Source organism: Lipotes vexillifer, unplaced genomic scaffold (assembly GCF_000442215.2).
Source record: "Lipotes vexillifer unplaced genomic scaffold, Lipotes_vexillifer_v1.1 scaffold1114, whole genome shotgun sequence".
Classification (NCBI taxonomy): domain Eukaryota; kingdom Metazoa; phylum Chordata; class Mammalia; order Artiodactyla; family Lipotidae; genus Lipotes; species Lipotes vexillifer.
In genome coordinates, this window is record NW_006779031.1 from 2,905,390 (window position 1) to 2,930,229 (window position 24,840).

General features: G+C 43.7%; 1 protein-coding gene across 1 annotated transcript in view; it reads right to left on the reverse strand.

Moving 5' to 3' along the window:
• Positions 1-21,963: 21,963 nt before the first annotated feature.
• ZIC3 (Zic family zinc finger 3) overlaps positions 21,964-24,840 on the reverse strand; it is a 3,347-nt gene continuing 470 nt past the window's right edge. Inside the window, 3 exon segments of the mRNA XM_007452079.1 lie at positions 21,964-22,143; positions 22,964-23,127; positions 24,247-24,840. The exon segment at positions 24,247-24,840 is cut by the window's right edge and continues 7 nt beyond it. Coding sequence (XP_007452141.1) covers positions 21,964-22,143; positions 22,964-23,127; positions 24,247-24,840 — 938 coding nt within the window.

A 24,840-nucleotide genomic window follows, 5' to 3' on the forward strand; every position in this document is an offset into this window, starting at 1 on the left:
AAAAAAAAAAAAAAAAAAAAAAAAAATGTAATTCTAATGTCAAGGAGCTCTTCCCTTTTTCTGTCAGCCTGTCTCCCAGTTAGTGGGGCTCAAAACTCCATTCTCTCTGAGTGACCTCTTTTAGGTTTTTTTTGGGCCGCACTGTGTGGCTTGTGGGATCTTAGTTCCCGGACCAGGGCTTGCACCCAGGCCCTCAGCAGTGAGAGTGCTGAGTCCTAACCACTGGACTGCCAGGGAAGTCCCTGACTGATTTCTTTCTTGGAAATCAGTCCAGAGCCAGTGCCCAGGCTGTCAATTCTAACTAGTCCTGTCAACTCTGTCTCCCCAACTCTCTCGATTTTCTCTTCCTCTCTTTTCCTTTCCACTTTCTCTACCTGGTAGTCCAGACCTTTATCACCTCACCCCTCAATTATTGCGGTTTCTCCCAGCCTGTAGTTTCTCTTCCCAGGCCACAAACCTTCCCTCCGTCCTATACAGAGTTTCCTAATCCCCAGCAGTGTGCCGGCCCAAAGCCTTGAGTGCTTTCCACTGTTACGTGTCCCAACTCCAGAGGACAGCAGGGCAGTCGACACCCTCCCACAGCCTGGCCCAGACTACAGTGCCAGGCCTACCTCCCAGGACCCCACGTGATGATGGCCTGATCTTCTGCGATCATGAGGACCCCTATCTGGAAGGCCCTTCCTGCCTTTCCAGCTCTCTGAAAACTACGGGTTCTTCAGTACCCACCTGTACCACTACGAGAACCTACTTATTTTTATGGGCCCCAGCAATGTATTCCTCATCATTTTTTAGAATCTTTCTTTTATTGCCATGTGTGTAAGTCCCTAAGCTGTGTGCAGAAGCTCCCTAAGAGTGGAAACCTTGTCTCTTACACTGATGAATTGATCATGTAACCTGAATTTCCTTAGGGTTTGCCAGCCTGCGGGCACAATAGGGTCACAGGAATCTATACTTCCCTGACTTTTGTCCCTATCTGCTCATGTGGGGCCCTGTCCTCCTGTAAAGTGCCCTTCAGGTATTTCTGGGAGTCTCCAAGCAGCATCTCACCTTGGCTCATGACTGAGCCCCCATCAGCTGTCCAGGTCTGCTTCCATGTGGCATATACCTTTCCTCATTTCCTGCTCTCAACCCCTGCCAGGCACCAATGCTCCCCACTGGCACCAATGCTGCTTCTGCTAGATACCACCGTGTTCACTAGGCACCAGCCTCCTGCAGACACTACTACAATTATATATATTTTTTGCGATTGCCACACTGCTGTGAACCTAACAGTCTCTCACAAATATTAGCTGTGGAATGAAGGATGATATTCACTAGGACATGCTTTGATTTGCTTTTCCAGTGGTGGAGATAGGTTGAACTGATTTATCCTCACGCTCTCTCCAGTTACCATCAGGACCGGTCAGTAGCCATTTGTGAGGTGGCTTTTCAGGGCTCAGGATATACTGTTCTGAGCTGTGGAGCAAGGTAATCCTACCTGCCAAGGTTGCCAGCCCAAATCAATGGGTCCTACTCTGACGTGTTTTGATCCGTATATGGAAACTTCCTATCTCTGGGTCTTCAAAGTTCAAATCCAAGTAGGAGTTGATCTCAAATTTCAAGAAAGGTCAGCTCACACCTCAGACAGAGTTTCTTTGTGCCCATCTGCTAGGCCAAAGCGAGAGTTCCCTACTGCAGTTCTCACACGCGGAGAATTGGGGAAGTAAAACAATCAAAGACATGCTTTCTCCATAAAGAGTGGCACATGGCAGTGCAGCTAGGAATGAATGGACAAATGCGCTACATTGCAAGTGTGGTGGAAGGATGGTCAGAAGACAGTTTATGAGTGTTTGTTTCTTAGTGCTTAACAGTATTACCATGCAAATGGTTCTCAGAGGCTTTGAAGTTAAAGCTCCTGGGAAAGAGAAGTGTTCACACTTGGGGTTTCAGTGCACTAGAGCCAAGGTCAAGTAAACCTGGTGGTGTGAAAGGCCCACAATAGAGGCTCAAATGGTAGGAAATCGATCTGGGGCTTCTTTTAAAATACCTGAAAGAATATGGAAATACTCTATCCTTATAGAAGGCAAAAGGTAACTCTGCATATTCTTCAATAGTAAAAGAAACACTTTCAAATCATATAAATTAGGTTAATAATTTCCCATGACATCTAGTCATTGGTAAGATATAACACGTGTCAAGAAAAAAAAAAGCTGATGATCTGAAATATGTGGCACTTTAGTGGCAGATATAACATTAGTAAGTTTCCAAACGTTTTGCAGTAGGTGTCAAATTTTCTCAAATGACTTTCATATAACTAGTTTTGGAATTTCTAGGACATTCTCCCTTATATGGGCCTCACTCAAGGCGGATACCATAAATAATTCTACATCTATACAAAGGAGAAACAGAGAGTGATTATTTGCCCAGCCAAAGCATCTTCATCCCCTCTAGAGTAGTATGAGATTTACGTTACACAAATATATTCTCTCATAACTTTTTCCTGGTTTTATTTTTTTTAAATCCCACTTTCGGGCTTCCCTGGTGGCGCAGTGGTTGAGAGTCCGCCTGCCGATGCAGGGGACACGGGCTCGTGCCCCGGTCCGGGAGGATCCCACGTGCCGCGGAGCGGCTGGGCCCGTGAGCCATGGCCGCTGAGCCTGCGCGTCCGGAGCCTGTGCTCTGCAACGGGAGAGGCCACAGCAGTGAGAGGCCCGAGTACCGAAAAAAAAAAATCCCACTTTCATAGATTCTTTTTGGATTAAAAAAGTAATACTCATCACTTAAGAGCACTTGAGATTTGTATGACAGTTTGTGCTGTTCAAGCCTTGCCCCTCTCCCATCCACTCTTGGTTCTGGCAGCCCTGTGAGGGAGGTGGTCAGAGCAGAATTTCCCGCCTCTATTTTGTTTCATCTTTATTGCAGTGGTGGTGGGGTTACTACACCATGAACATGTTCTTGTTGTAAAATATCAAAATGATTCCAAGTCTAACATACACAACTCTCTTTATCTTGCACGTCACTCTCACAACTTCTCTCCATCAAGTTAAAGGTATTCTAACACTTCATAGAAAAACCCACTAAGAAGTGGTAGTAATATTTTCAGCCTACAGAAGTGGATCCCAAACCTGATTGTGCATCAGAATCACCTGAATTTGCTAAAAGTACAGATTCCAGAACCCTACCACAAACTACTGAATCGGAATGTCTGACAGTAAGAAACTTTGGGAGAGCCTATTTCAGATGGCACCCCTACTCCTACTTTAAGGAGAGGACCCTGCTCTCCCTAATTCCTTCAGTCTAAGCTGTAATTTTTAACAGAACTTTACTGATTGCTTGGAGGGTGGCATAGAGATGACTGAGGTAGTAGCTTGTAACTACTAGCTTGTAATTTATAATCCATGTTCAATTTCTAGCCCACCTCCTGGCAATATCCTTATAGCAGGTACCGGCTCAAACTTCACACCAAAAGGAATCTTTAGGAGTTCCCATGGCTATGATTCCAGACCCAGCTCCCCTTGGCTCCGGCCAAAGGAGAATCTCCTTTCCTGCCACCTAAGATCACTGTCCCACTTTCCCACCCCAGAGTGAATGACACTCAGATTCTCCATTTCCTCCTAAGGAAAGCTAGTCCCTGGTATCTCCAGACACCATGACCCAGATAGATAATCAGGAGTTCACAGTCCGTCTCCCAAAGGCTGGCATAAACATGTCTCGAGTGATTCCAAGTGAGGCCATCTTTCTTCTATTTTAGCCAGCACCAAGCCAGGCCCAGTCTCAGCTCCTTGTCACAGCCTTTCCTCCAATTTAAGGCTAAAGAAAACTCAAACGTACACACCTCCCCTGCTTCAAACTAATCTCAATTCCAAGTCTATTGTGAGAAAATCTCAGGGCAAAAAAACCACACCCATCTCCGGGGCTGGGGTGGGGGGGTGACGGGAGGTGGGGGGGACGGGGTTCTCTAACTCTATTGGAGAGTAGTTTGTTTAAACCCAATTTACATCACCAAACAGATTGATTAGCATCTCACTCTGAAGTAAGTTTCCTCCTAAACAAAGACTTAAGGCTTTTATGACAAAAGGAGCTCATCGAAGCGGAGCTCCCCCAAACAAAGCCAGGACCTGCTACCCTTGGAGTGCAAATTGTCCTCCTATCTAAAACCTACCCAGCTCAAATCCCTCTTCTTCCTGGAAGCCCTCCTCGACCATCCTGGACCATCATGATGTCTCCTTCCAATAAATCGCAACAGTTACTATCAATCTTGTTCACCTGGCAATTGCTCACACGTGGTCTCGAGACTATTCTGGTGTTATGGCCATGAACTTTTGAACTCTTTTATCATTTAACTTCGGGTATAAATACCTGTCCCCACCACCACCACCCCCCATTTCATCCTGAGGTACTTAAAGAGTGCCAGTGAGAGCATCTCTCAGGCTGCTTTAGACACCTCAGAGCCGGTTCTGTATTTCCCTCCAGGATCAGCTCTATCTATACTCATCACACAACAAGTAACCATTGGGTGGTTAATAGAAATAATCTAAAATATCCTGTTACTCCCCAAAATGTCTGAAGTTTATATCATTTGTTCAGTCCTCACAACAACCCTATGCGGCAGGTGTTTGTATTATCCCCATCAATGAGGACACTGAAATTCAGAAAAGTAAAGCAGAGGCGCTGAAGTCACACAGCTGGATCACACAGAAGCAATTCTGATCTGACTCCCACAGAATATTCTCTTATCTATTATCTCAAACTACTTCCCAAGGAGTCTATTTCGACTGGACCATTGGATGTATGGAAACGTATACTGCAAAATAAGGCTGGCCTAGGTGAGAAGGGCCTTATGCATCAAGCTATGAAATTTGTACTTAATTTGATGAGCAATGGTGTGGCATTGAAGGCTCTGGAGCACAGAAATGACAGGATCGGTGTTAGGTGTTAGGAAGATTAATCCGACAGTAGGGTAGAAAACGAGAGTGGTGAGAGCCTGAAGGGGGTAGGTAAGCGGAAGATGAGTTAGTGAGGAAAGACAACAGTCCAGGCGAAACAGTCCTTAGAACTTGAAGGGGAGAGGCAGATGTGCAAGAAAGAAGAGGGTACTGATTATCTAAAAATTGAGAAGGAATGTCAACACAACCCTCCTAAGTCAATTTCTGGAGCCCAAGAAGTGAAGAAAAGGATAATCTCTCAATATTATACAAAATGAACGTAGTTTTAATTTGCACCCTTTTATTCGAATCCTTGTCTCCTTTCTCCCCTTGTGACTGAGCTACAGTCACCTTACACGAGACTCTTCTGTTAGGTGTTTCAGTTTTCCCTAACGAATGCAAACATTTAAAAGTGAGAATTGTGATTATTCCAACTTGGAGCAGAGCCACAGTATTATATCTTCACGGCTGAAATACAGTAAAACATGCCCAACGTTTCTGCCTGGTTCAGACACTTCAGCTTGCATAACGCCTAAGACAAAGATATTGAAAATAAAGGTGACAAAGTGAGAACCAGGAACCTCTTTTAAAAACAGTATGTTCCAGAAAATAAGAGATACTTAACTTGTATTCAAGTCAGGAATTTGAACCTAACCTAGAAGTTTAAACAAAAAGAAAGAAGAGAATTGCACATGTGTTTTGTTTCTTAATGAGGACCCTATCACTAATCTTAAAGACATCTAAACACCTAAATTAAATGTTTTTTGAAACCTGATGCAAACATGAGTATTTTCTCTCCTACTCACTCTCTTGTCTTTCCCATCAGGCCTCCTGAAACTAGATTTTTCTAGATCTCTTTTGATTATTTTTATATCTCTAGAAAAGTGCATGGTTAGATGCTACGCAGACCAATGTTATCCTCTGATCCCCAGTGAGGAAGACCCACTGTGTACCATGTTTTTACACATCAAATACATTTCCATAGCTTCAAATATTTGGAATTACTAATGTTCCAATAATGCGTCAGGCACATTGTGGTGATATTGAAACCACAAGAAAGGAATATTACTTTATTAAGACAGGGTTGAAGATGTGCTCTTTCACTGAGGGAAGGAAACGCCACAGTAAAAAGCACATATGCTCTGCTTCTCTGATACCAAGGAATCCAGAGGAAAGCTCCTCACACAAAATTAGCATAGAGCCTGGCTCCACAGAGCGTTCCTCCAACTCTACCTCCGTTCTTTCCCATTTCAGTAGTAGAATTGTTAGTACCGAAAAGGTTTGTGCCGAAATGGGAAGTTCTCCTATTTACTGCATTCTGAAAGTCTTACTGTACTGTGCCTCTATTTGGTGTGCATAGTATAATAAAATCCATGTGTGAATGTTTATATTTTAAAGATGTTGTGCTCCAATCTGTTCTGAGTTAGGGCTTTTGAAAATACAGTACAGATTCAACACAATGCAGACTGAAAGGCTAATCTTCCCATTGTTACACTTTAATTAGTGAGACCTGTCATTACAACTTTTTATGATGAAAAGTATCAGGCCTTTTATCTTACTTTTAAGCCCTATTCTGAAAACAGCAGAAAAGGAACTGAAGAGACAAAGGAAATTGCATTTGATGGAACAATAAGGAGAGTCTTTAAAAATCCAGGGAAGTTCACCAACTGCCAAGGAAAACTACTCGGCGGCAGCAGCACTAAGAAGGGGGCCGTCTACCGAGTGTGCAGTCAGCTACCTCCCTAATCCTCTCCAGAGTCCAAGGGACAAGAAAGAATAAGGACATTTCATAACAGCAGCCTGTAAGGGTGGTCTTTCAATTGCATCTCTGAATATGTAGGAATTTAGAGTTCCAAAGCTATTAGAAAGGTCTCGGTTTGTCATACCTGTGTTCTCTTTAACATCAGGTTGGAGTCAAATGGCAAAACATTTATTGCGTCTTACTGCAAATTTATTACATCTATTCCATTATTTGCTTCACTAAAAATTGTTCTGACAGCCTCAGTAGAAAATTTCACATTGAAAAACACAAAAATCAGTACTAAAAAAGGTATAAGAAATTGGAAGATTTAAAGAATTGGCCTAAAATTAGGAAGCACAAAGAGTTCTCAGGAAATGGTAACTTAAAAAAGCCAGAAGCCACAGACAAAAATAGAGCTTCCTTTCTGATTTTGTACAATTCCTTTCTGCAAACAGTGTTTAGGTAAACATTATTGTAGTTTGTCCTCAAGATAGTAGAGGCTTGATATGAATTAAGGTGCTGTTTTAAGGAAATGTGCATGTTTTGAAAGCACGTGGGACACAAAGACAAACACAAAGTTGAGAATGCAGTTTCTGTTTTTTGGAGTGAAAAATAATTGGTTACCGCTAAAACAAAAAATACAAAAATCAACTCAAGGATACAGCTCCTTTTGTGAAGTGAAAAATAACTGACTACTGCTGAAATACTTTTCCTTCACTCTTTCATTATTACCTAGTTTGGGGTAGATTCAGTTGGCTTACTTTGTATCTGACTTGGAAACCAAAGCTTTAAACTGAGATAAGGAGAGGTTTGCAAAGCAGAATAGGAAAAAGAGCAGGGGGGTGGTTCTGAAAAGAAGGAAGATGCTGCCTTACAAATTCCAACACTCACGGCAATTTATTCCCTTTATCTACTCCCTACCTGCTGTTAGAAGCTGCATCCTACTTCAGAAACCCAGTTCAGCGCACACTCCAATTCCAGAGCTCTCCTCAGCCCCACCCCAGACCCAAGGGGATGAGAAAAGAGGGTGATACAGAAGAAGAGGAGGTGGTCTCCTACTTTCCTCCTTCCACCATTACTGACCCGATTTTGTCTGGGCAGCTGGGGAAGGAGAGCCAAGGTATCCCTTTGGCATCTGTACTTGGGTCACCAAACACTATTATGGTGCCATAATCTGACTACATTGTGAGTTAAATTTCAAATAGAAGAATTTTAAAAGAACTTTCGGTGAGGTAGTCCAAGGATTCTATCACTGATTCTAGAAAAAAAGAAAATTGTGAATTGAAAATAACCTAAAACTTCAAAAGTAAATTTTGGAACATAACTCATTTCCCACTCATTTGTTGGGACAGCCTGTATTGAAAAGACTCCGCAGAGAGCACTCGATGGCTTAGAAAACTTGCTGCATTCAAGCAGGTATTTTCTTTAATATAATGGAAAAAACAATCCTTTAGCACCCGTAATGCTAAAAGTTAACTTTAGAGTTGCTTTTTCCTTCCAACTAAAACTGTTGTAACGTCTGTCTAACAGAAGTGTAGGGACGGTGAAAGAATTATTGTTCTTACTCATTACAGAAAAAAGCAAGGGCACAGTATTTATAATGTTACCATTTTTAATATGTCATGATCATTGACACAGAAAGCTGCAGAAATCTGGAGGAGGACTTTTGGCATAATGAACGGGAAATGATCAGAAATACAAAAAGGCTTGGGTTTTGCATTTAAGTTAAATGTTAAATCAAACAAACACACGCTGAGGAATCTACCCCCCTGCTTGTAGATACCAATTTGTCCTCAGATCTACCTCTACGTGTCTTTGAATGGTTGGCAGTTCTACGTTGGCAAAATTAAGTAGACAGAACTGAGACACCTGTCCGCACCGGAAAAAATATTTTGCCTCAGGCAAAAGTCATTTTGGAGTTTATTAATTGAGGAGGCCATACTGATATACTGAATCTTAAAAGACCACTGGTGAACAAGTAGATAAATTGGTAGGAAAGAGTTTCAGGAATTTTGCTTTTTGCCATTCTCTGTAAAACAGTGGTTCTCAAACTTTCATATATATCAAATTCAGCTGGAGTGACCACTTGTCCTGTTTTTCTTTTTTGGCTGCACAGTGCAGCTTGTGGGATCTTAGTTCCCAGACCAGGGATCAAACCCAAGCCCTGGCAGTGAAAGCACAGAGTCCTAACCACTGGACCGCCAGGGAGTTCCCTGGAACCCCTTGTTTTGAAGGCACATCACCAGGCCCTGACACTGAGAACTTTGGTTTTGTTTATCTGAGCGGGGTCCAAGAAATTTTGATACAGGTGACCTGCAGGCCACATAGCTGGCAGCCCTGTGACCCTCATAATTCTGTGGAAATACCTAAATAAGCAAAACTAAAATGTCAATTAAGTTACATAGTATATTCCATGCAAACACTCTTTGAGTTATATTCATCCATTTATTCAACACTCATTTATTGGTTGGACATTGTGCAAGCCAGGCACATAGTAGGTGCAAAACTCAATTTCTTTAACACCCAGCTCTCTGTATAATTTCCTGACTCCCACTTCATCTTGCCCATATAAATACAGTTGTCCCTATACAATGCCAGAACATCCAGTTGATTTAATGTATCGACCAGTTTAAATATACACAATAACTTCCCGACTAACATTAAATGTTTTCTGAGATGACTAAAGTTTTGGCTTCGATTAGATGTAGCCACTCTCTGAGTTTTAGAATGCCTAACGAAATCAAGGAGGAAGGTAGTGAAAGTCTTGCCTGAGAACATTCTTCAAAGCTTGAAGTAGAACATAAGAAACAATGACCGTCTCTTGAGACGGAAACAGGGAGACTGGGAGTTGTCAGTGGGCAAAGAACATTCTTTTCACTGTGTACACTTCTGAATTTCTCATCATGTACATGTATTACCTATTCAAAAATAAACATCATTTTTACATTAAAAAAAAAAACAAGCTTAAAGTAGAGAAGTTCCTAGAATGGTCCTTGGATTGTGCCCTGAATTGAACCATTTAAGTAAGAGGGGGAAAAGCCCGTGATCCACCACACATGCTGGAGGCTAATTAATGCTCAATTTGAGGACAAATGAGGTTCCCCATTTCTTTCATTCAAGACAATACATTTAAAACTCAAGCATAAATATTTGAGCCATTCAACCTACACTTAGCACAGCAATTGCAATCTTTTTCTAGCACTGAAGAAGTGGTCTTTATCACCTATTTTAGCTAAAGATGCTGTCTCTGGATTCTACCAGGAACTTCAGCTTTGAACACCCGACGACGATAAACACACGCTTTTAGTCTAAATGAATGTTATATGTGTGCACACACAAGCCGCGATTCCTTTATTGAACAACACATATGCACCAAATAAGTTTCAATTAGCACAGGCTACAGAATCCATCCTCCCCCATGCCAACACAAAATGCCCCAGGCCATACATTTAAAGAAATGAATGCAAATTGAAAACAAATGCACAATTACCTTTTCAAAATGATTTAATTTTAATTAACATATTTATATTGCATGTGGATGTTCAATTTAAAACACTTAAAAGAAGCAAATGTAGCAGATTTGATAAAATATTACATAAGAAGATTCTGCATTTATCAATTACCGATTCATTTTCTGATTTTAACATTTGCCCAAGAGAAAGCATTACTGGTTAATTTATAAATTCAAAGTTGCTTTTAGATTTTTCTTCTTTTCAGATGGGAAAGTGGTTATTGCTCTGCGTTGTGATTTTCAAGTACTATATTCCAACTATTCACTTATCCAAAGTGATTACAGTGCTAATAGAAGCATTTGGGTTTAAATTCAGTGTTCAAATAGCTGTATTATGCAATTAGTCAATATGCAATTACAGGGAATCTAATGGAGCCAGATGCATGCAGTCCAGATACATGCAAACTAGAGATTAAGACTTCCTCGGTTTTATGCATATAAGCAAATTATGCAGTTAAACAGGGCTCACTAAAGAATGAACTGCATCCATTTTTAACCAGTTGGACTATGCGAATTTTCATTTCACCAGTTCAGAGAGACGCCTTAAAGCTCTGAAGCTTTTCAATACTGTAATAGTGGTGTGAAGTTTCAAGTACCCATAGCAAAGACAACAAAAAAAGATGCCCTTAATGTTTTTCCTAAAGTAGGGCTTCCTTCCCCTCCCCCACTCGGTTTCTTTCACAACAATGTCTTATCAGAAAGTCTTGTGAGAACGCTTCCCTGCCGTCCCATTCACAAGATTAAATCTAGTGCCTTGAACATAAACATTGTGTTTCGCTGGAACATTCAATGGAAGAAGCTTCATTTCACATCCTTGAAATACCCGCAAATCAGGCTCAAAAATCATGGAAGGCTGAGAAATGATCAAGGAATAGACGCCTGATGGAACAGATGCACAGATGCTGTGCCGGAAGAAAAGACAAATGCTGAAGTGCATAATGATTTTGAAAAGATTTCTTTATCAAACATGTCATTTGTTTGAAAGACCAGACTTGTTGGCATCAGATGTGGGATATCGGCTTGTTAGCAAAATGAAACATGATGGCTGCTAGATACTGGCGACTGATGAATCAATTGAAATCACTGATGTTGCTCAGCTGAACATCTTCATTTAATATGTCAATGGTCAGAAGTTAACGGAACACTTTCTGTATTGGGTTATCACCACAACCAATAAGATGTCACATCTCAGTGGATACCCTGGCTAAATATTTTTGTAAAGAAGAGTGAAGTCGCCAAAAATATGTTATCAGCTGGCCCAACCAATTACATACTCTGTGGATGATTAGCTGCAAAAATAGAATATGAGTGTAGCTCTTCCGTGTAAGTTCTGGCTGGGTAACATTAGTGAATCATTTGTAAGCAATTTCCATGCACTGGATTTATATCAAGATGTTAAAATACATTTATTTAGCTGTACTACAAATAGCCTCCTATTATCGACTCTGGGACATTTACAGAGGGAATCATTGGCAATAACATTTTTCTCATTTCTTCAATGAAGTTTTTGATGACCCAATTTTTTTAAAAAGGACTTTTTTTTCCCCAGAGTACAAAACACACACACACACACACACACACACACACACACACACACACAATAGGAGCAGGAACTTAGATTCTTTTCTAAGAACATAAAAGGGTGTTCTCCTGCCCGCCCCCACCCCCCTTCCCGGTTCTATAGGAAAAGGCTGTACTGAGCGACTTGATTTTCGGACTCCAGAGTGATCTCACCTATAGGAGGATCCGGCCACGGGAGGCACTACAGCACTGCACTAGACATCAGTTTTCAAACTGGTCATTTAATATAACCTTGCTCCTACTCGCTGACAAACAACCAATACTCAAAATAACATTAACACCACGGCGGACCCCCGCTTTTAATAGGGCAGCGTCAGGAAGAAATAGACAAAGGTGATAAACCGGTGAAAAAAGGAATAATGAAAAGTCCCCCAGGCCTCCGTACAAAAACCATTAACATTTAGCAGTACAGCCTCTCAGGGAAGCTCCAAGGCCCCAAAATCAGTGGGAAGGAAATACTTGCCACTCAGACCAGTTCATCTGGGAAGAGCTTAGTGTGTTGGTGTTTTTGTCTTGTTTTACCGCATAAATAGACCTATGCTGAGAAAAAATACATTTCATCATGCTATAAGAGGATTTCTACACTTTCATTTAAGCCTCAATTTTATTAACATAATCAGGGTACCCTTTAAAAACATAGTAAAACCAAAAGTATGGCTGTAAAGTAATGACTGGTGGCTGATGTTTGTTTTGTAACAAACTGAAGTGAGGCCATCACCTAGGGAGTCTATAAACTTATTCTAAGGATGCTGACATTGGTCAAAACATTTCGGGGACTCCTCTTTGGGAACTGCCTTCAGAGCTAGCTTCCAAGCCCCACAAGAAAATCAGTCTCATTCCTCTATAGTCACACCCACACAATACTAGCATAAATTTAGTACGGGGAAACGGAATAATTTAAGACACCACAAGATTCAAACTTATCCTTAAATGTGAATGCCAATTTTCACATTGTAAAATTGTCATTTAATTTACATATAGTAAGAAGCTGTTGCCTCGAGTAAAAATTGTGTCAAATTAAAAGTAAACCATTAAATTACTATGTTTACAGATTTTTAAGTACACAACTTATTTTTAATCTAAGTGTATTCATCAGAAGATAATGAACAACAGGCATTTAATAACATTTTAATTTTATGTGTTTAAATATTCATAGCTATGTTCATAAACCCATATGCCTGATCTAGTGATTATGCTTATGAAATGCAGTATTTCTTATATGCCCTAACTCTCCATCTATTGTCTGAAAACTGCATTAATTTGCACCCCAGTACAAATCACTATGTTTTTAGTAAAATATTCCATAATATTAAAAATAGGAAACTACCCCAAAGCAGTGAAACAATAGCTACCTGCAATAGGAAAAGAAGCAAATTAACATTTGTCCAGGGCCTACCCTGTGCCAGGCTCTTTATGGACATGTTCTTGTTTAATCCTTAGAATAACCCTAGGAGGTATTATTATCATAGTGCAGCTGGCTCAGGCACAACTTGGTAGTTTACCTTTCCAAGGGCTTTTTTAATAATCCCATTATAACACTCCACTGCCTGCCTGAAAGAACGCAGTTCTTGTTCTTAAAAACAAAAACAAAACAAAAAATTCGACCAACATATATCTGGGGGGATATAAGAATGTCAAGTTCTAGGGAGCTAAGAATCAAAGAATCATAGTCTTTCTTGACTGGTCTGTGTGCCTACTCTTGATGTAAATGAACAACAAAAAATCAGAGTGAGATGCGCAGTTTTCCCCTCTACTTAAAAAATTATAGTATCATCAGTCTACCTAGCAGAAATTTTAATAAAACTGGATCTAAAGAACCAATAGCAATATACTCTATCAGTCCGCAGCTTTACAATACCTCATCATGGCATAATCACGTCAAATAAATAGAATGATGGCCACTCACAGATTACATTAGATTACAGATGTTAAATGTAAAATGAGAAATCAAGTATCTGGAGTTCGAAGAATTTCTCTGAAGTGTCTTCATCTTCTCTAGCACTACAGTTAATTAACGACAACTTGTGTTTTAATAACACCTATATTCCATGATTCTATAAGTGTTCTAATCAATGGTTGCCAAGTTGTCTGCCCCAAGAACCACTTTGGAGCTTCTGAATAATGTACATGTAATGTGCTATGCTGCAATGTCCCCTTTCCAGAGGCCCTCCTTTCTCCTTTAAGGTTATTTTCGGCTTTGTCTTTCCCTCTCTTTCTCACCCAAATGGCGGTGTTCAAATGCTCTTTTTTCTCCAAAGTGCTACCTCCAGTTCTTCCTTCTAATCATCCCATTCAATCCTTGACTCTGAATTCTTCCCCTGACCTCCCCAGCACCTGGCCCTGAGTCCCTCTGGGAAAACACTGTGAGCTCAAAACAGTTGGTTGGAGTTTGTTCAGTGGGGTTTTTTCCCCAAGTTTATCGCTCAGTGAAAGCCAAGGTATATCATGAAAAATGTGAATATAAATTGTCCCAATTCAACAGGTTAATCAAGGTTATTTAGGGGCTATAGTTGTCACTGTAATAAAATAATCACAAAAAATAATTTAAATGGTTTTATTTAAGTCAAACAACAATTGTATAGATCCTAGATATTGCTTTTTGAACACAAACATAGGAAATTAACAAAACAAGCATTCATATTTCTAGTTTTAAACACTTTAGTTCTACATGTGGAATGCAGATATTTGAAAGAGATTTTCAACAAGGTCAACACGATGTATGAGATAATACGCACTGGGTCATGGATTAGGCTAGTCTTCACCTCCATCTTCCCGTTTATGATCCTAAATTGGCTGGGGGAGTGTGTGTGTGTGTGTGGGGGGGGTGCTTTTTTGCTTTTTCATTTCACAAATGATTGCTCAACACAGAATGAAATACACCAAAAGAAGAAAATAGTCTTTTTATACCTAGGGAAGAAGCTACTACTCTTAAAATGATCACTTCAAGGTAACAGACATCCAAATTGATGTGGTTTTCTTTGAAACCTCATCAGTAAATCATTTCTTGCACAGTAGGTTCGGCATTAACCCTGCATTTAGGATAGGTAGTGTTATGGAGGGCTGGCTGCTGCATACCAACGTCAGTATCAAGTTCTTCATCAGGAATTAGAGACTGTCCCGGATACCAAGCAGGACAACACTGGCAAAAAAACAAAAAGTGAACTGCAGATAGGTCAAAACAAGCTACATTTACTCTTAGAAAAATTTCATAAAACATTACTGGATATGTCATTTTAAATGCTAGCTTATAATAAAACACGATGGAATCCTTTATTTTTAATACCTCATGTTCAAAGGTATTAAAGGTATGGTCTTTACATAGGTTGTGTTTTAATAAAACACATTAGACAACATACACATCTTATTAGAGAACATTAAAAACTTGCCATCTGGTGAAGGCTATTTTTATAGTTACTATAGAGCTCACGTTTCTCTATTCAATCAGATCAGTAAATGGGTTGAACTGTCATCACATTAAAAATATACAAAATTGTTTGCTCTATTAGATGATTTTTTAAAGAAATATACTTTCTTTAGTTTTAACAGATTCTTGGCAACAGGAATCTTATTCAAAAAAGTTTTGCTCCTGTGTTAAGTTACTATCAGTCCAAGTGCTCTGAACACTCCCCCCTTTAAATGCTTCCTGCAAACTTAGTTTTTCAAGCTCTAAATTTCAATAGTTATGGTAGAAACCAAACCTCAGTGGGAAAAGCAGTGCCCTTTGGAGTTGTCATTCAAACAAATATAAGAGTTCTACCAATTTATCACTTGTCTAGTTTTGCAGAAATTCCATTCACATAACTCCTATGAAAATCAACCACAGTTTTACCATATCAAATGACCCAAAGCACACCACAGGTATCCAGGGGAGATCGTTCACCAGTGCATCTTTAGCTTGATTTTAAAGTCAACCTTAGAGACAATCTGGGCGCTGCAGTTCTCAGAGACAAACTGCCTACCCATGGGCTAAAGATTTTTCAAGTTAATGAACTTTTCATTTGCCACACTTTTGGTATCAAGAGATTTAACCAGGAAAAAGCTCAAACCTCAGGGTTCAAACTACAGCATGAAAAAATAAAGTATACAGCAAGCACCATCTACTTCCTTTGATCTCTCAAAGATGTCAACACTCTATTCCAGTCCGGGGGTGGGGTGAAGTGGCTGAGCCCTGGAAGGAAACTTCACCCGAAGGGGGAAAAATCTGTTTGGTGGCAATTTCAAAACAAGTTTCCAAACTGCAGAAGGGACTCCAGCCCCTTTGACTTGCAGGAACCACACATAAGAAAAGGACAGAAAACACTACAAGGCAGGCTTATTTTAATTGCCCACGGGTTTCCAATGCAAAGCGCGACAACTTAAATGCATATTCCAAATTCTTGCTCCAAAGCCGTCTTCTTTGTGCACTGAAAAGGAGGAAAGACAACCCCATCAATTGTTCTCTGCAGATAAAGGCACTGTTTTGTAGTTTTCCCCCAAATCTGAGCCAGCTTTGCTAATGACCTGCCCACCCACCTGGGGCCCTTCCCAAGGTGGCCCACGGGAGCTGCCCCACACCTTCAGGAGCCCAAATACTCGACAGCGGGCAGCCCCAGAAGGCTGTCTTTTCGTTTAGCTGCTGGCCTCCACGAAGACGCAACCTGAAAGAATTCGTGCCGCTTATTTTTCTAGAGGAGACGGGGGTCAATGACTACATTTTTAAAACCCCACATTGTTTTTTCCTCACGAAAGACATCTGAAGGCGAATCTGCAACATTTTTCTGCAGAGAAAACACGGACTCGAGATCCCAGAGCTACCAGGGGTTCTTTCACACGCCAGTATTAAGGCAGTTAAGCAAAAGCTGAATGAAAGTTTTCGGAATCGTGGCCTTTTTTCTTTCTTTTTTTCGTTAGACCACCAGCTGTTACAGCACACACAAAAGCGTACACAGTACTGTTTTTCAAAGGTCCGCGTTTAAATGAGATATGCAGAAAATGGGGCCTGAGGGAAGTGTAGGGTTCGAAATCGCAATGGCACATCCGTGTCGCTAATCCAGGGCATTTGGTTTGGAAACGGTGCCTCCGTGCTCCGCTCACGAGCCCCGCCATTGTCCTGGAAGAGAACAGTGTCCACTCCTTGGCATTTCGAGACTCGAAGGTGCTGGGGGATCCCGACACGGTCACGAAGCTCAAAATGGCATCCCCCACCCCAGAGGGCCCGGGAGAAACGATTTCAGTCGGGACTGGAGGGAGTGGCGGCCTCGAGTGGGTTTCAGGTCCAAGCCGCCCCCCACCCCGGGAACCCCAGCCCCCAGAAGACTCGCCGACTTCCCACGCCCAGTATGCCCTGGAAGAACTTCTTCGCTTCCGTTTTTTAAAAACAATTTTGCGCTCGGCCGCCACGACCTACATTCTCCCGCGAGGCGCTCCTAGCCGAGGAATAACAAGGGAGTTGAAACCACACAACAGTTCGGCAGCCCGCAGTCAGCGCTTTGCTGCGCTCCGCGGGGGTTCGCATCCGGCCGCCATGTTCCTGACCCGAGAGCCGCCCCCAAAACCAGCCCCCCTTCTCCCCAGCCCTCCCCTCCGCCCCCCTCCCGGCCCGGCCGAGGCCGCAGCGCTGCAAAGCCGCTTTCAACTCTCCCCCGCCGCCCCTCGCAGCGAAACCCGACTCGACGGCTGCCGGCTGTGCGCCTGCGCGCGGCGCGGGCTCCGGAGCAGGCGTGGGGGCGGGCGGGGGAGGCCGGCGGGCTCCCGGCCGCGGCTTGAAAAGGCCGGAGCGACGGGGAGCGGGGGAGGGGTTGGGGCCCGGGTCGGAGCCTACTCTTTCCTCCCAGCGGGTCACCGCTCCAGCCCCGGCGCGGCTCTCACACGTGCGCGCTAAAAACCCACTTCAAAGTCTGTTCTTGGCGCGGGGGCGGCCCCTGGGCCCTCGCGCGGGCCGCCAACCAGGCCCCGAGCCTTGCCACCCCCTCCAAAACCCTGGCGCGGCGACGAGACCGGGAGGGCCGAGCGCGAGAACGCTCGCTTAGGAGCCCCGGGCGCCGGTATCGGCCTTCTGGCTTGCGAGTACCTCCCTCCCTCCCCCACCCCACCGCACCGCCTTAAGAAAATGAATGGAACACAAAGTTTGCGGCCAGCCCTGCGCTGTGGCCATCGGAGCTCACCATTGTTTGGGCTCGTATTGACCCCAGGTCCGGATTAGGTAGCGGCTGATTCCTGCTTTACAGCCCCGCCGGCCTAATGAGGCCGGGAAGGCGACGGGGCGCGAAGCGTCCTCGGAGCCCCGGCGACCGCCGGCTTACGGCCGCCAAGGGCCCTGTAGGTGGAGGTCAAAGGGTCAGCTGGCCGAGACCGCGAGAGAATTGACCCTAGGAAATGAGGTCCCCTCCTCCCGGCCCCAGCTTCGAACGGGCCTTGCAAGAACTTGGTGTGTGTACAGGGACCCCGGGCGCACCGACGAGGGGCCTGAGGACCCCGAGCGGGAGCCCTGACTTCCGCAACGCCTGGCCTCGTCCCGGGGCAAAGCCTGACTAGACTTGAGCCCCGAGGGGGCAGACAGCCCGAGAGAAAACCAGCCTAGCTGCCGGGCGGAGATCCCGCGCTTCAGGGGATGAGCACGCCGGTAGCGATTCTTTCAGAAACTTAAGTGGAAAGAGGCCCTTAGACTTTTTTCGTTTGTTTGGGGGGGTTTATAAGGGGAGGAGAAGGAGCCAGGGGCGAAGAGGCGAGGAGACAGCAGGCAGCGAGGAGGGGGGGAGGGGCGAGGAAGTCCTGAACACAACTTTCCTGGGAGGCTTTGTGAACGGAGGAGGTCCCTGCTAACTCTCCAACCTCCGCAGTAGCTAAGACCGACTGACTGCCCTGCTTAGCCTGGACCCTGATCTCTAACCTTACAAGCTGGATGAAGTCCAGACTTCTGTCTGCGTGGAAATAGACACCTTCCCCTTCCCCACCCAACGTGGAAATCTTAAACTAAACCACCCATTTTGGAAAAGATGGACTTTTCACAAAGGTCTTACCAGGTGCAAGAAGTAAAATAACAGGTCGATTACAAAGAACCCAGCTGACATTCATGGTTTCCAGCTGATCTATCTTTAGGGCTACAAGGGTTTTTTGTTGGGGGGTGGGGGGGTGCGTATTCTTTAAGGTATTTACTGAAAATTCAAGAATGTCAATGTGCACTCCCAGACTCAGATTATAGGAAGAAAATCTGTGAAAAGTTTTCTACTAACGTAAACTTTTCTTTGCAACAAATGACAAGGGCATAGGGATAGACTACTTGAGAAATATGATGCTACACCCAGATTAGAGGAAATCATGTAGAGGGGCAAAACTTTTACACTATCTTAATATAGGTTATCATCATTGTTCATTGGCATCTTCCCCTCTTAGGACACAACGCTCTACTGTAAATTTTTATGGTAGAGTAATTTCAAGCCTAGTAAAGAAAGAGCAAACTCTTCTTTGTGTCCTAAGGAGATGTTTAATTGTTCAATATATTTAATGCGGAGGGGTGGGGGAAGCAAGTTTCTGAAATAATCTTTCAACCAACCCATCATTCTACTGCCATTTAAGGTTAGGTTACATTGGGGGTGGAGAGGGAATTCATAGAGAAAACAGTAAACTGTGGAAGTTAGATGCATATTTCGGAAGAAAAACATTATTTAGACTTCAGTTGGAACACATTTAGAGCCAATCTTATGAGTATGCACTTTCTGAAAACTTGTTGAGCATTTAAAATGGTCTCTGGTTTGAAGTGAGGGAAAAATCCTGAAATAGGAATTTGGTCCAGCACCCTCAATGTCAAGGTCAAGAATGGAATGTCTGGGCTAGGAGTGGTAGACTGACCAGGTTACCTGCTCATCACTTGTGAAGTCATCCCAATCCGTTCATGGCATTCAGACCCTTGCCTTGTCTATTGGTGGAGGAAAGTGCAAAAAAAACGCATTCTCCACAAACAAAAAATCGCATCCAAAGCATTTTGCAATTAGAAACTGTCAATAATTAACTGTTGACAAAGATCAGTAGATAACTTAAAATACACTGCTTCAACTGTGTCCAGGGAATCAAAGTTTCTTTTAATCATCAGAACTTCTCTGAGCATTTCAATTTAAGGTCGATTTATTTGAACATGGAAAAAAAGCAGGCACCAAATACAAAAAGTTATAAATAGATGTGCCAAGACTTTATTTCTTCAAAAAGAACAATAAACAAAATTCTAGAATTCAAAATGATTATGCATAATACCAAACTGACTGCCACCAAAAATCCTAGAGCACTGCCCCTTCAAGAGAAGGAGGTACTTGGCCTATTCATTACATTTCTAAATTCTTTACAATTCCTTATCTCCACCATTCTATTTGCTGATTTGCAAGTTGGTTATTCATCAAGAGCGTGGGCTCTCAATATTAAACAGCACCCTAAATTAGTAAAAAAACAAAAAACAAAAAACCTCTCTCAGTACTCTACCCACTCCACCCCCCCCAAAATAGCAATCACTTTCTTTTTCATATAACTGTAACAGAACTGTTTGTCCAAATGAGTTGCTTCGCTGAAGATTAAATGGATTGTTAAAATTTTATCACAAAGCAAACAACCATTTTTCATTGTTATTGATTTTAATGGAAACAATGCTCTTAACATCTTTGCCTACAAACCATGAACTTTAAAAATACATATTTTGCAAATGTTTTTTCTTTCCATAATATTTCAGAACCGCTGCAGTTATTACACCGCTATAAAAATGTTATGAATAATTGTGATAATTACGAATTGAACTATATACAGCAAAACAAACCAGCCTTTGCCTTCCAAAATTGTAAATGGACTATGGTTCTTTTAAGAAGCACTTTAATCATAAGTAAGCACGGCTCGACTGGCCTTACTCATCACCACTGTTTCAGACATATGCTTACTTTTGAAAATATATAGATAGATAGATTTGATAGGCAGATTAGATAAGTCATAGATACAAACATATATAGGTATATGGGTGATCTCTCAATAGAATAGACAGACATGCATCTTGCCGCAATGTTCATTTTTATGTAAGATAATAAAAAAAAAACTAATGGACATAAAACTCATTAGGTTACCTTATGTTTATATATGTAGGGCAGGGATGATTAAATCCAGCTTCTCAGTCTTTGAAGTACAAGATTGAGATGTCATGGCCACTAACTGAATTGATCAGTAATATTTGATTTGCATGCCGAAAATCCAGGACAAACACATTTAAACTCGCAGTTAAACAACCATCTGAGCTAGAGATAAAGAAAGGAGGGTCTTCCCAGATGGAAACTGACACTGTAAAGAATCTATACTGCAATAGAAAAATAATTTAACAATTAAAAAAGGGATCTGAGTGAGTTATAAATACCAACAAACAAGATTTCATTTGCTCTTGTCTCCTCTTTGTAGAAGGAGGCTGTTACAAAACAAGAGAAAGGAGTCAGTGGTTCAAAAAATGTAAATTGTGTTCTTTCAAAACAATAAAATTTAATGCTAAAGCGGTTATAATCAAAAGCTGTACAGAATTTGTTAGAAAACATTTTCCATAAATATTGTTCAGTTCCCGGCACTTGCAGCAATAATTAAATTACAAACGATAAATATGGCATCAATGGATATGTATTTACAAAAAAAAAAGTTATTACAAAAGGCAACTGTATACTAAACGTCACAATCTGTGTAGAGTAACATCACATCCTCAGCCTGAAAAAATACTGAACAACAGTTTCGACCCCATTAGACAAAAATACATTCACAAGTGTAATGCTTTGAGGAAAAGTTCAAGACATAACAGGACTTTGGCACGGTTTAAGACTGTGAGAGTTTAAACAATCACCACTAAGGCGAAGATTTTTCCATCAGTTTTAACATCACCACCACCACCAATAAGCCTTCTATAACTTCCTCTCAGGAAACAGGACAAGAGTTAAAATGAACTGAAGGCGTTTAGGGATGGGGTGAGCAGAGAGCAAGAGAAAAGGGAGGAAAAAGCAGTGAGAAGATTTTTTTTTAATCCTTCAAATGCCAAAACATATTTTCTAATCCTGAGAAAAAAGGGCATGGCTAGTTTGGGATCTTGCCCCCAAACCTTCCTGGACAATTGCAATTAACAAGATGTAGCCCTATGTATGGCCTCTTGCCTTAAAACTCCATTTCCATCTGATTGGTCTCAGTTTTCTTTTTAAAATGCATTTGGTCCATTCTATGGTTAACAGGGTTTGTGTTTGTGTTTGTCCTCAGACGTACCATTCGTTAAAATTGGGAGGAAGTCCAGGGTTGTGGCTGGTGCTAGTTTGAACTGCAGAAGGGGTTTTAGTGGTATCTTTACTGTTTGCAGAAGCTATAGCGGGTGGAGTGGAAGATTCATAGCCTGAACTGGCAGCAGGGGAGGAATCTGACCCTTGAGATTCATGAACCTAAAATTAACATGTATATATTATAATGAATATAATTCCAACTGGCATTGTGCAAGCAAAAACAAGAGCAGAATTAGAGCACTGTAAGAGCAAGACCGCCCAGTGACCCACTTAAAAGAGAAATGCTGCTGATTTGGGGGTTTTGTTTTTAATTTCCACATTACCGATGTCTAGAAAACCCCAAGATGTTCGCCAACAAAACAGTCTGAGTCCTAAGACTGGCATTATGGAAAAGGAATAAAGCACTCTGATTTATTCATGCCCCTTCAGAAATGCCTTCTCCGCAGATGGAGCGGGGTAAGCACGTAGTCTTTGGGGCCCTACAAAATACTCCGGGCCCAGGTTTCGCCAAGCCCGCTTTGGCTTGGGAAAGCAGGTACAGAGAAAGGTGGCACGGGCGCCCTGGGCGCTGCGAGGTCTCAGACAAATGCGTGGGAATCCCACCGCGCTCCTCGGCCCTATTGTTTTACCGAAAGCCGAAGAGGGAATGAACCACCGGCCCCCGGGTTCGGCGCGGGCACTCTCGGTTTCCACCGCGGGCTGAGCCGGGTAGAGGCGGCCACTGAGACCTCTAGCCCTGGCGAGCTCGGTTAGAGCTTCCCAGTAAACAACTGATTGTTCCCTCCGCTCCCTCCACCTCCCCACTGTGCTCTCCCCCGCCCCCCTCCGGGTCCCCAAAATGGGTTCAAGGTGTCAACACTGGAGCAAATCGGATTTAACGTGGAAGATACAGGGTTGGCAGCGCAGGCGCTTCCGTTCCGCGACCCGGTGTCGGGCCGAGTGTTTATAAACCGCCGACCGCTAATAAAGAGGTAATTACCTTCATGTGCTTGCGCAGGGAGCTCGGGTGCGTGTAGGACTTGTCGCACACTTTGCAGATATAGGGCTTGTCCGAGGTGTGCACATGCATGTGCTTCTTGCGGTCGCTGCTGTTGGCAAAGCGTCTGTCACAGCCTTCAAATTCACATTTGAAAGGTTTCTCACCTGCAAAAGGCAGAAACGCAAAGGGGGGTAAATATGGTCAGGGGCCGAGAGCTTCCTTGGGCCGAGCAGCGGGAAACAGAGCGTCCGGCGGTCCTCCCTCCCGAGAGGGAGCGCCGACTGGGGGCGGCTGTAGCATCTCTTTTCCCTGGTGAAAAATGGAGAGCGCGGGTTGAGCCTGCTGGGGTGGGGAGTGGTGGTCGGGGGCGGGGGTGGGGCAGGGCCGGCCCAGAACCTGCCCGGCCCTTTGTTCTCGCGCGGGATGGAAAGCCCCTGGCTCCTCCAAAGTTGCCCCTGAGTAGCGGTACTCCCCTACCCGGCCCGGGGCCTCCAAGCGCAGCCCCGTTCCGCCGATATCTCGGCGTTGCAGCCAAGGCCGGGCGGGACAATGGACCGGGGTCAGGACAATCCCTTTTAGTTCCTCCTTTGTACCTTTTAATTTGCCTCTTTCAAATGCAGCGGTTTTGCTAAGCCCAGTATTAAAAAGCTTGGGTCGTCGTACTTAACGTTCGAAAAGAGAAAACTATATAAATCCAGGAGCTCCGGACAGTTTTACAAGATGCTCTGAACAAGCCACGAAACTGTGGTGCCTTTTCTACTTTAGCTTTTCTCCCGGAGGACTGAATTGAACCTGGAACTCCAAATAAAAATAGTTTGACAAAAGTATCATTTAATTAGAAGATGTGCCAATCAATGGTAAAAAAGAGCGGAAGTAACCGAAAGTTAGTTTTCATTAGCATTTCTATGGTTGCCTCCCCCGACTGTGTGCTGAGACTAAGTCGCTTGTAAGCAATTCCTCTCCACATGTTCGGAGTCCCTTCATAGTAACCCAGAAAGAAACAAAAAGAGGCGGCGCCAGTTTGTTCCTGGGCGCGAGAAGGTTCCAATTCGTTCCTGAGACCACAGAGCCGTCTGCCCGGGAAGCTAGAACTGGGCAAAAGCGCCGCGGGGCGGGGAAGGCGAGAGGTGGAGGGACAGTGACAGCGCTACTTTTTCGAGCGGCCCCGGCGGGGCGCCGCCCCTCTCTCTCGCCGCCACCCCTCGCTCCCTCGCGCTGAAAGTCGACTTCGTGGCGCGGTGCCGCGGCGGACCCCGCGCCCGCCCTCCCGCCCTCCCCCTTACCTGTGTGGGTCCTCTTGTGGATCTTGAGGTTCTCGGAGCGGGCAAAGATCTTCCCGCAGCCCGGGAAGGGGCAAGGGAAGGGCTTCTCGCCCGTGTGCACCCGAATATGATTGACCAGTTTGTACTTCGCCTTGAAGGACTTGCCCTCGCGGGGGCACTCCTCCCAGTAGCAGACGTGGTTGTTCTGCTCCGGTCCCCCCACATGCTCCATGGTGACATGTGTCACCAACTCGTGCATGGTGCTGAAGGTCCGGTCGCAGCTCTTCTTGGGCCGGCTCAGCTGAGCCTCGTCGATCCACTTGCACGACAGCTCCTGCTTGATGGGCTGCCGCATGTAACGGAAGAAGGCGCCGGGCCCGTGGTGGGCCGCCACGTTCACGCCCATGTTCATGTTCATGGGGCTGTAGTTAGGGAACTGCGCGCCGGCCGTGTAGGGGTCCGTGCGCGGGCTGGCCACCGGGCGGTACGGGTCGGCGCGGCCAAACAGCTCTCCGCGCAGCCCCAGGTGGACCTGGTTGTTGTCCACGTGCCCGGTGGGCGACGGGTGCCCGGCGCCCTGCTCGTGCAGCCCGGGGAAGAGCAGGTAGCCAGGGG